We start from the raw sequence: 12,270 nt of genomic DNA, 5'->3' as shown, positions 1-12,270 counted from the left end.
CAGGCAAAAATATTTTTGAATAACTAATAACCTGATATCATTATTGCTATAAATTATCACAAGAGCGGGGCCCTCCATGGTATTGTGGAACCATGTGTGCTTTGGGGTCTGAGGGGTCTCCAAGCGCACGGGTTCGAATCCTGTCCACAGTCTGAGTGTAGGTTGGGCTTCTTCACTCGGGGCAACGGTTTCCTAGTGGGTGGGCTTTAAGATAGGAGGTACCCCAAAAAGTATCTCCTTTAGCCCATAAATTCTCGTGAAAAGCCCACATGGTATAAATAAAAAAAAAAAAAAAAAGAGCACCTTGAATGGAACTCAGCCTTGAAATGCCTCAATTGGAAGTTTCTTTGCATGTGGTCTGATCAGCTTTTCACTATGTGTGTGTGTGTGTGTGTGTGTGTGTGTGTGTGTGTGTGTGTGTGTGTGTTTTAAGATGAATTTTTGTTTGTTATTATTATTATTATTATTATTATTATTATTATTGTTGTTGTTGTTGTTGTTGTTGTTGTTGTTGTTATTGTTATTAGCATTATTTTTATTATTATTATTATTATTATTATTATTATTATTATTATTACTTTAGTAGTTGAGATGAAGTTGTAGTAGTAGTATTAGAAGTAGCAATAGTAATAGCAGCAGCAGCACCAACATTATAAATTGTGGAGAGAGAGAGAGAGAGAGAGAGAGAGAGAGAGAGAGAGGCATAATTCATACTAATCAGCAAGTATTAAAAACTTCAGTTCTCTGTTGCATTGTACAACAAAGATCTTAAGATAGATGATTCTTTTTTCCCGCTGTGCAGGAGAAGAACAGCTTCCTGAACTACAATGTGTCGTGCATCATGACACTGCCGCCCTACCAGCGGCAGGGCTTCGGCAGGCTGCTCATCGACTTCAGTAAGCTCTTCACCTCACTCTTGTGTTCCATCTTAATGGATTTCTGTGTGTGTGTGTGTGTGTGTGTGTGTGTGTGAGAAAGCAGGGAGAGGAGGAAGCGTACCTACTGTATACAAGTGATTTTATTGACCCGCCATAGAATAGTGGCTATCACATTATAATTTATTCATGTAGCTAATTATGATACAAGTGACCAGGAGTGAAAGGCGTGTTCTTAGTGGTGTGCTTGAGTGTGGTGCACGTGAATACCTATGTGATTACTGCTTGACGTGAATGACGCTCACTGTGTCGGGACATCCACCACGATACTTTGATGAGACGGCATGCAAACATTATCGAATAATCGATAGTAATATTGTAATGTAGAATGTTACGTAACCCAGCACGCAGGAGGGCTGGATGGTTGCTAGGGCTGTAGTGCCGCGCCCTTGCACACCACCTTGCCTCATCCCACTGTTTCGTAAGCTGGGTAATGGCATTTGCCTTGATTTATTTGCTGTTCCACATGTCACTTATGTAACACCAACATTAGGAGATGCAGCTGCGGCGCAACACTGAAGCTGTCGCGCATTTGTTTGGATGAAGACAAGGCTAAGCAAAGCAAGGTCATATTCAAGAAAAGTTTTCCTAATGTTTATGCTCTCTCTCTCTCTCTCTCTCTCTCTCTCTCTCTCTCTCTCTCTCTCTCTCTCTCTCTCTCTCTCTCTCTCTCTCTCTCTCTCTCTCTCTCTCTCTCTCTCTCTCTCTCTCTCTCTCTCTCTCTCTCTCTCTCTTTCTCAGTTTCATCCCCTGCTTTCGGTAACAGCATGCGATGCATTACATACACAGAAATCACGAAAATGGGGAGAAGCCACCGGGGAAATAGAATAATTAACACATTGAGTTATTTTCGTTACATGGGAATCTCTACACCAACATTGGTTCTGTGCGGCAACCTGAACGCTCTTGTTCAGTGGGGATAATTACAGAGCCATGAAGCGTGGCGGCTGCATGCTGCATGGTGCACGCCAAGGAGATATAAATATGCCGTAAAATAGCAATAAAAATGCTGAACTCTAGTCACACGTGAGGAAGTTGCAAACTGTAATTGATTCTGAGAAAATAACGTGTGAAGGTATTAAGAAAATATTGCTAGACATTTGGGAAGGTGCGAGTTGAGTCATGAATTCACCACATTGATAAAAATGCTAATGCTAGTAACTATGAGAGATTTCCAGAGAGATAGTAATGTCAGGATATTGGAGACTGGTAAATAAATGTCGTGTGTGTGTGTGTATGTGTGTGTGAAGCAGTGGTTGTGGCTAATGGTAGTTCTGTTGGTCTCTCTCTCTCTCTCTCTCTCTCTCTCTCTCTCTCTCTCTCTCTCTCTCTCTCTCTCTCTCTCTCTCTCTCTCTCTCTCTCTCTCTCTCTCTCTCTCTCTCTCTCTCTCTCTCTCTCTCTCTCTCTCTCTCTCTCTCTCTCTCTCTCTCTCTCTCTCTCTCTCTCTCTCTCTCTCTCTCTAATGCCTTCATACTATTTGTGCATTTGTGTGTGTATTTACCTAATTGTATTTACCTAATTGTAACATACGGAAAAGAGCTATGCTCGTGTTGTCCCGCTCCATATCTATTAATGTCCAGCTTTTTCTTAAAATCATGAATATTCCTTGCGTTGACCACTTCCACGTCTAAACTATTCCATGCTTCCACCCTTCTATGAGGGAAGCTATATTTTTCACATCTCTCCTATAAGTGGCCATTTTAGTTTTTTCCCATGCCCTCTCGACATTCTTCCATTCCACATACACAGATCTTCCCTATCCATTTTTTCCATGCCAATCATCACTCTGTATATTGCTATCAGGTCTCCCTTTCTTCTGTTTTCCAGGGTTGGAAGTTGCATTCTTTTCAGTCTGTCTTCATAAGTCAAATCTCTTAAGTCAGGCACCATTTTCGTTGCAGCCCTCTGTACTTTCTCTAGTTTCCTTATGTGTTTCTTTAAGTTCGAGCCCACTGTATTGTTGCATATTCAAGCCTCGGTCTTATCATTGCAGTAATTATTTTCTTCATCATTTCTTCATCTAAATATACGAACGCCACTCTTATGTTCCTCAATAAGTTCAATACTTCTCCAATTATTTTGTTTATATGTCTCTCTGGCGATAGGTCATTGGTAATTGTCACCCCAAGGTCTTTTTCTTCATGACTGGTTTTATGTCTTCATTTCCTATCTTGTACATACTCCTGATTCTTCTTTCACTCTTGCCAAACTCTATTTTCTTGCATTTTGTCGTGTTGAACTCCATTTGCCATGTACAGCTCCATTTCCATATTCTGTCCAAGTCTTCCTGGAGTAGTTCGCAATCTTTGTCACATCTCACTTTTCTTAACAATTTTGCATCGTCTGCAAATAGGCTCACATAACTGGACACCCCATCCACCATGTCATTTATGTAGACTGCGAACATTACTGGTGCCAACACTGATCCCTGTGGAACTCCACTCTCCACCAATCCCCATTCTGATGGTCTGTCCTTAATTATTGTTCTCATTTCTCTTCCTACCAAAAGTCTTCCATCCATTTTAGTAAACTGCCATGCACTCCTCCTACCATTTCAAGTTTCCAGATCAGTCTCTGGTGTGGTACCTTATCAAAGGCCTTTTTTAAATCCAGATATATTCCATCAGCCCAACCATCTCTTTCCTGTATTACATCTATCACCCTCGAATAGTAACATATCAGGTTTGTCGTGCATGAACGCCCTTTTCCTAAAACCAAATTGACACTCACAAAGTATGTCATTTTTCTCCAAGAAGTCTGTCCATCTATTCTTCACCACCCTCTCACACATCTTAGCTACCACACTTGTAAGTGACACTGGTCTATAGTTCAATGGGTCTCTCTTGTTACCTGATTTATAGATTGGGACAATGTTAGCTCTTTTCCAGTCTTGGGGCACTACACCTTCCCTTAATGAGGCATCAATTACTTCACAAACTTTTTCTGCCAATTGCTCCCTGCATTCTCTTAAAATCCATCCTGATACCCCATCAGGTCCCACAGCTTTTCTCACTTCTAAACTCCCCATCATGTTCTTGATCTCCTCCACAGTTACTTGAAACTCCTTCATAATCCCTTTCTGTTCCATTACCAGTGGTTTGTCAAAAGCAGTCTCCTTTGTGAATACCTTCCGAAAGCATCCATTCATAGCCTCTGCCATTTCCTGGGATCTTCACTGCATACTCCATTTACTTCTAAACTTTCAATACTTTCTCTATTTTTGATGTTGTTGTTCACATGTCTGTAAAAAGCCTTGGTTGGTCTTTACATTTATCAATTATATCCTTTTCTTGTTTCTTTCTTTCTTCTCTTCTAATCAACACATATTCATTTCTTGCTCTTTTGTAACTTTCCCACTGCTTAATCCGTCTTTTCCTTCTCCACCTCTTCCATGCATCCTCTTTTCTTGTTCTAGCCTTTTCACATCTATCGTTAAACCAGTCCTGCTTTCCAACTTCTCTATGTTGTCTTATTGGTACAAATTTTTCTCACCTTCTTTGTATATTTTTATAAATTCCTTCCACTTTTCATTTGCTCCTTAGCACTCTTGAATTTCATCCAATTTGTCTCTTGAAAGAATTTCTTTAGGTTTCCAAAATCTGTCTTGGCATAATTCCATCTTCCCACTTTATATTCTTCATTTCTTCTAGATTTCTCTTCGTCTATCACCTTGAACTCCAAAACTGCATGATCACTCTTTGCTAAAGGGCACTCCACCCTCATCTCCTCAATGACCATTGGCTCTGTACTAAAGACCAAGTCCAGTCTTGACGATGCTCCCTCTCCTCCAAACCTAGTATCTTCTTTGACCCACTGAGTTAACACATTTTCCATTGCCAGTGTCAATAGTGTATTTCCCCATGTTGTCTCTGATCCTTCCATTGACCAGTCCTCCCAACACACCTCTTTACAATTAAAATCTCCCATCATTATAGTTCGTTCACAGCCACCCAACATTTCTTCCAGACATGTTCCTGTATCACTTATCATTTCTTCATATTCCTGTACTGACCATGCATTTGTCTTAGGTGGTACGTACACCACTATGTAGTGCCTCTTTTTCCTTCATTAGTTTCTGCTCTGATCTTTAGCACTTCTGCCTTTCCCATACCTTTTTCACTTGATCCACCTTTATATCTTTTTAACCAGCAACATCACTCCTCCTCCCATCTTACCTACTCTATTTCTTTTCCAAACATTATATTTCCTTCTCCAACCATCATCAGGTCTTCTCCTCTCTCAGTTTTGTTTCAGTAAGACCCACAATATCTGGGTTCTTGTCCTCAAGTAATCGTTGAGTTCTAAAATCCCCGATATCACTCCATTTATGTTGGAATACATTACATTTCGCTCATATGTAAGTTTCTTTAGTCCTTTCTTGCTGTACTTTTGTGTGTGTGTGTGTGTGTGTGTGTGTGTGTGGAGGTTAGAGAATGATGATTGTTTTATGACTTAGAGAGAGAGAGAGAGAGCGCAAATGTCCCTCACACTTCATACTCATTACAGGTTACCTTCTGACCAAGACTGAAGGAAAGATAGGCTCCCCTGAGAAACCCTTAAGTGACCTTGGCCTCATCTCCTACCGCTCCTACTGGAAGGACCTGCTACTCAACTACCTGGCCAGTTATACAGAGAAAAATGTCTACATCAAAGGTTGGTGCCAAGGATAAAGGGAAGGAGGATAAGAGGGAGGTACTGTGAAGGGCAGTTAGGAAAGATAGACATGTAGGAAAATGAAGGTAAGTACTCTGTAATAACCTGCAAAACAGAACAAGAGAAAAAAGTGATGGTGAGGAAAGTAGGAAGAAGAGAAAAAAGGAAGGTAAAAATGAGTTTAAGGAATGGAAGGAGAGAAATGATGTAACAAGGAATGTTTCTGTAGATGTAAGGAAGTAAAGTAATGCTCTTGTTGTACCTTCATAGTGTGAGAGAGTAAATGAGCATAATAAGAGCATGCAGAATGTTAAGAGAGGATGGGAAGCATTGGCAGGAATGTCACTCATGATTTTTTTCTATGACAGGCATGCTTTGCCTCATTTTGATAATATCAATAGATTGGAGGAACATTTGCAGTCTTCTTCTCCTAACTCTTTCCCTTGTTGATGTCTTCTACACCTCACCAAGGATTTGGTGGTGGTGTTTCTGCAAGGTTGTGTGTGTTGCCAGACCATGTTTCTTATGGTAAAAGAACAATATGTATAACAATATTGATAATAGTAATAGTGTTTATGGCAACTACACAACAACTAATTTGAAACTTTAGTTATGTAGTACATTGTATGAGTTTCAGATCACTCAATATTGATTTTTTTTTATTAATTTATTTATTTTTATTTATTTACTTATTCATTTTTTTTTTTTTTTTTTTTTTATCTTCCACAGACATGAGTGCAGAGATGGCAGTGAATGCATATGACATAGTGAGCACCTTCCAGGCCATGGGCATGATGAAGTACTGGAAAGGGAAACACATCATACTCAAGCGACAGGTGGGTCTGCAGTCCCTTGCAGATGAAACTTATGATCTTTTTTATGAATTTATTTCATTAAGAGGAAAATAACCATTATTTGAAGTTGCCTGAAATAAGACATGATCACACACACACACACACACACACACACACACACACACACACACACACACACACACACACACACACACACACACACACACACACACACACACACACACACACACATGCCCGGTAGCTCAGGGGTTAGAGCACTGGCTTCACAAGCCAGAGGACCGGGGTTCAATTCCCCGGCCGGGTGGAGATATTTGGGTGTGTCTCCTTTCACATGTAGCCCCTGTTCACCTAGCAGTTAGTAGGTACAGGATGTAAATCGAGAAGTTGTGACCTTGTGGTCCCGGTGTGTGGTGTGTGCCTGGTTTCAGGCCTATCCGAAGATCAGAAATAATGAGCTCTGAGCTCGTTCCGTAGGGTAACGTCTGGCTGTCTTGTCAGAGACTGCCGCAGATCAAACAGTGAACACACACACACACACACACACACACACACACACACACACACACACACACAGGCCGGTTGGAGATATTTGGGTGTGTCTCCTTTCACATGTAGCCCCTGTTCTCCTAGCAGTGAGTAGGTACAGGATGTAAATCGAGGAGTTGTGACCTTGTTGTCCGGTGTGTGGTGTGTGCCTGGTCTCAGGCCTATCCGAAGATCGGAAATAATGAGCTCTGAGCTCATTCCGTAGGTTAACGTCTGGCTGTCTCGTCAGAGACTGCAGCAGATCAAACAGTGAAACACACATACATACATACATGAAGATCCACTTAAATCTTAGTTTCAAGGCCTGTAAGTCAAGAGAAGACTAAATCACACTGCACTAGGATAATTTGGTAAGCATATGTAGGCCCAACAGCAACACTGCTTTATGTCTGCTACATCATGATAGGCGCATTGTTTTCTGGATCTCACCTGGTCAGCTGATTGGACCAGATGCAGGTGAATCTCCCTAGAGGTCACTTCATAAATGTTTTTGTATCAGTTCTTCATTCATTCATGTTTCATACACTATTTCTTTCTTTATAGACATTTCTCTTGCATCTACCAATCTTCATACTGTCCATCAATCTCATTTTGTCTTTGCAACTCTCATCTCAAATCTAATTATCTCCATATGTTTTTCTCTATTCTCTTTCTATTGCAAATCTGTATAATCGTTAAATCAATTAACTCTTTCAACACTAGTCCTCCAAACTCTCTAATTTCTTACTCCACCCATATATTATTGATTCACACTTGTTTCACATCTTGTTCCTTAGATACTTGATCCTATTACATTCAGTCTTTCTCTTGTCACCTGCTCACTTATGTAATGTAGCTGATAGGTCTTCACACATCTTTCTCTTTAAACTTGAACAACTTTAATGAAGAATCTCAAAATTTAATGGTAATTGTAGTTAAACTTAGAAATGAAAGGTATTGTGTGTCTATCCACCTATCTGCTTATCTGAGACATATTTGTAAGACTTTCCCCAAATAATAATAGTATTGATTTATTAGTTGCCTTGCATTTCTTCCTTATATGCATTTATCCTCTACATCACTTTTCATCACTTTCTCTCCTATTTGACTGCAGATGCTCTCTTGCAACCCACCAAATCTGTTTTATGCATATTGTATATTCTCTTGGTCAGAGGCATCTAAATTGTGTACCCTTCTTTTCTTTCACATAGTTTTCATCTATTGAAATATCTACTTTTCCTTTCAAACATCTCTCAACATTTATTCATCTCATACTGATATCTTCCACCTGATTTGCATTGAAACACACCTCATAATTTTTCCAGTATCTTTGCCTCCTCTACTGTTAGAATTAGCTTTTTCTTTCATAGCTTTAAAGGTGAGAGAACACTGACATGTGACTAGTACAGTGCAAAGTTAGTGTGAGACAAATAACCTATTTTTTCTCTCTCTCTCTCTCTCTCTCTCTCTCTCTCTCTCTCTCTCTCTCTCTCTCTCTCTCTCTCTCTCTCTCTCTCTCTCTCTCTCTCTCTCTCTCTCTCTCTCTCTCTCTCTCTCTCTCTCTCTCTCCAGAGTAAAAACCTAAAAACTAACACTTAACAGAATAATATGAAGAAATACATAACTCATGATTTGATTACTAGGCTTATTAATCTCCTTAGAATATTCCTTAGTTAGTTGCCATTTTTGGATCAAAGTTACCTCAATAACATTTTTGTAATTCTATGTTGTTTTGTATTTCATTGTAAATCAAGATGTAAATTGCTGACACCAACAATCATCTTTAACAGGATCTGCTGGAGGAGTTTCTGGAGAGACAGAAGCGACGAAGAGCAGACTACAAAGAGATAGACCCCAAGTGCCTTAACTGGCGCCCCTATGTCCCACCTCCTGCCTCTGAAGAGTCTCAGTCTCAGTCCAACAGCAACAAAAACAAATCTCTTGCAGCAAACAAAGCTGCCACAGACAGAAAAAAGGCCAAATCTGCTTCTTCATCCTAGTAGGACTCTTTTGATATATTAAAGAATATATTAAAAGTATATCAATAAGTATAGTCACCAAATGGTGTATTATAAACATGAGAAAGCCTCATTACTCTAGATGTATGTACCTGGATAGTTCAAGATTTTCATATGTATTCAAGAACATTATTTATGGAAAGTTTTATCTGATATGGCTCCACCAAATCTTCAGGAAACTGTTATATTTTAGATGGAATAATAAACTTTTTAAGGGAAGATTGACAAATTTGAAGTGTCAGAATTGTATTATTTTTTTTTTATGAAATTTATATTAGAAACTTTTAATTTGGAAGATTTTAATGACAAAAAATCAAACTGTATAGACAATTATAAATGTTAGGTTTATATAATTTTGTAGCTGAAAATTTTAACAGTGTAATTTGTTGCATCAGTTATTTGCATCACATGGCTCATTTGGTGTGTATTGACATAGGTGTTTGTGTTGTTGACAACCAACACCTCAAAAGAGCTGTGTAATGTCAACCATTTTAAGTGTCCCGTCATGCTTTATATGTTCTTTTATTCCTTTGTTGACTTGTGTCTCCCATCCCATAATAAGTAGAATCATTATGATAGAAATACTGAAGTGAGGAAATTATGCCTTTGTTTTTTTTAAGCATGCTGTGGGTTGAATTTTGAAGACTGAAAATAAGTACCTATCTATCTTTTAGAATATTTCCATGTCCACAGTGGCCTGATAGACTAGTTATCAAGGGTGGGAGGGAGGTGCTCCAGGGAGTGTGACAGGGTGGCTTCAGTCATTCCTTGTTGGTACAATACTCTGGTCTCTTCAGGAAAGAGTTACATATTCTCTTATGTAATAAAACATTTCATGTTATTTATAAGTGCATTTTTATGGCTCAGCATGGTTGTCCTTGCATTACAAATGCACTTTCCATCTTCACTATGAATATTTGTTGACTGTAGCACAATTATCATTTCATTATGATGGCATCTTGTGTCTTTATTTGATATGGGAAGAATGGTAATGCCTATGAGTCAGTGATTCTAGCTGAGAGTAACACATGCTATTTTTGGTAAGTGTTAAAAATGTATATATATGTAAGTAGCATTAGTTCTTTACATTGTTTTTTAGATACATATTTCTGAAAAGATGGAGAACTGATATGTATAGATTAAAATTTTAATAAAACACGTATAAGGTTTTTGTCATTCTGTGTTGTAACTCTTGTTAAAGTAAAGGATTCTCAGTATTCATGGTTGAATACCAAGTAGTGGAGCCAGTTTTGCATTTTATTTTATATTCTCACCAGTGTGTATAAAGCAAGTGGATTTTATTGGTGTAATTTATTGTAACAGATTGATATTTTGAGAAGCTATGATTCATAACAAACATTACAGTAAAACTACATCATTGTAAATGTTTAGGCTCTGCTGATGGAGGAAAGGCATGTTTTATACCACTGAATCTTTGTCACTTTAGATATCAGCCTCTGCCATTGTGAAGAATACTTAACATCAATGTAATGCAGTTTTACTGGGATGTGAGAAGCATAATGAAACTTTAGATGTACTATACTATGGAAAAAAAAAAAACATCATGACTTCAAGTGGACAAATATATTTGAAGGATACAGTGTTTGAAAAACATAATGCCATGTTGACAGCAATAACTTTTTACTGTTATAGTCAGTGATGTTGCTCGAGAAGCTGACTTCAAAATAAACTAAGTATAAATTCTTTATGTAATTTTATCATACTATATAAGTTTACATCTGTTAATAAAAGATTTTTTTATCATGTAACTTTATGCGAACCTTTTTCAAATACTACTGATGTTGTATGTCTATACTACACATCACCTTCCCACATTGGTAGGAGAGTGTCATGGCCCAGTAACACACTCTGTGGCGGAGCTGAGAGAGTGTTATTTCCTGCCACTAGAAGGAATGAACTGAGATTAGGATCTGCCTCTTTTTTTTTTTTTTTTTTTTTTTTTGCTAATGAGTTGAGTAATATAGTTTACACTAACATCCTCCATAAAAGGAGGTAGATGAGATTAGCTTTTAGCTATTTGAATACAATGAGCAACTTCAAACCAGAGACTTTTTCTCAATCTAATGCTTTAAAGTCTCCACGAAAGGACCAATCCTCAGCATTGATATAAGCTCAAAGCTGACATTTGTTGGATTGATTCAGAATTCCTTCCATTGTCCATTCATCATGGGAGACCATTGCATCACAGGAAAGAGAGGATGTCTTACAGTCCTGCCACGTACAGACACCAGCAATCCTTTAAGATCCTTTTGTCTCTGATCTTTTTCAAGGCCCAACATCAATAAATAGATGTGTGGCTATGTGGATTAATAATGTGTGCGTGTGTGTTGCTAAATTTGTACAACTTTAAATATTTTCAAGATTCCACATAGTATATAAAATGGAATAAAGTTATTCACAAACTGCAGTAATTCAATATAACAGTGGGATTTCATAAATTAATGGATTCAGTTTGAAAGGTACTATAGTAGAGTATAATCATATACCTCATGGGGTTTTTTTTTTTTCCTTCATTTACTATAAATATTTATTTCTTTTCTCTCTTTTTACTTAGGTCGATGATCCCTTCTCCAGTGCCTGGTCCACCCCTTTGGTGCGCTGCTGTAGAGATGAAGACATGAAATATTGATTTACGAGGCTGACCCAGCTTGCACCAGGGTACGATGAAAATTTGACTCTTACAACTTTTTTTTTTTAATGAATTCAGGACAATGTGTATGCAATTGTAGCAATTATAAGTGTAAGCGTATGTAAGTAATGAGTTAGAAATGAAATATTATGATAATTTTTACATATCCACTCGGGCCATGGCCATCTCTAGTTCAATCATTCAAATTGTTTTCTATTTTCAGTAGTTGTCTGATATATATATATATATATATATATATATATATATATATATATATATATATATATATATATATATATATATATATATATATATAATACACAAGACCCAGTGCTTGGCGCGGCGCAGCCACCACGAACGGGAGACGCGAAGAGAAGGGGAGGAAATGGATGGGGGGAGCTGTGTAAGTATATGTATGTGTCTGGATGTGCGTGTTTGTGCGCACGTGTGTGCGTGTGGAGGCTTCTGGCGGCCACACCCCCTCAAGCAGACACAATGTTGCCAAACTGTGCTGGCACGCTGGGACGCAAGGAAGCCAGCCGCCCTGTCCCGCGGCATCCCGGACCCGGTCCCGTGGCTCCTCAAGTTGATGGTTCACAGAAAGGACTGGCCACACCGGGAGGGATTACAAGCTTGGTAACGGAGGCCACACGGCAAATACAGCATAACTGGG

General features: G+C 38.6%; 1 protein-coding gene across 5 annotated transcripts in view; it reads left to right on the top strand.

The window, feature by feature from the left end:
- LOC123516078 (histone acetyltransferase KAT7-like) overlaps nucleotides 1–10,711 on the top strand; it is a 49,766-nt gene extending 39,055 nt beyond the window's left edge. For all 5 annotated transcript variants that reach the window (XM_045275129.1, XM_045275128.1, XM_045275127.1 and 2 more), the window contains 4 exons: nucleotides 803–896; nucleotides 5,443–5,589; nucleotides 6,319–6,425; nucleotides 8,720–10,711. In XM_045275129.1, coding sequence (XP_045131064.1) covers nucleotides 803–896; nucleotides 5,443–5,589; nucleotides 6,319–6,425; nucleotides 8,720–8,929 — 558 coding nt within the window. In that variant the 3' untranslated portion in view covers nucleotides 8,930–10,711. The remainder of the gene's footprint in view (nucleotides 1–802; nucleotides 897–5,442; nucleotides 5,590–6,318; nucleotides 6,426–8,719) is intronic.
- Nucleotides 10,712–12,270: the final 1,559 nt, after the last annotated feature.

Source organism: Portunus trituberculatus, chromosome 40 (assembly GCF_017591435.1).
Source record: "Portunus trituberculatus isolate SZX2019 chromosome 40, ASM1759143v1, whole genome shotgun sequence".
NCBI classification, from domain to species: domain Eukaryota; kingdom Metazoa; phylum Arthropoda; class Malacostraca; order Decapoda; family Portunidae; genus Portunus; species Portunus trituberculatus.
The sequence above is the reverse complement of the archived record's forward strand: the minus strand, read 5'-3'. Positions and strand labels throughout refer to the sequence as shown.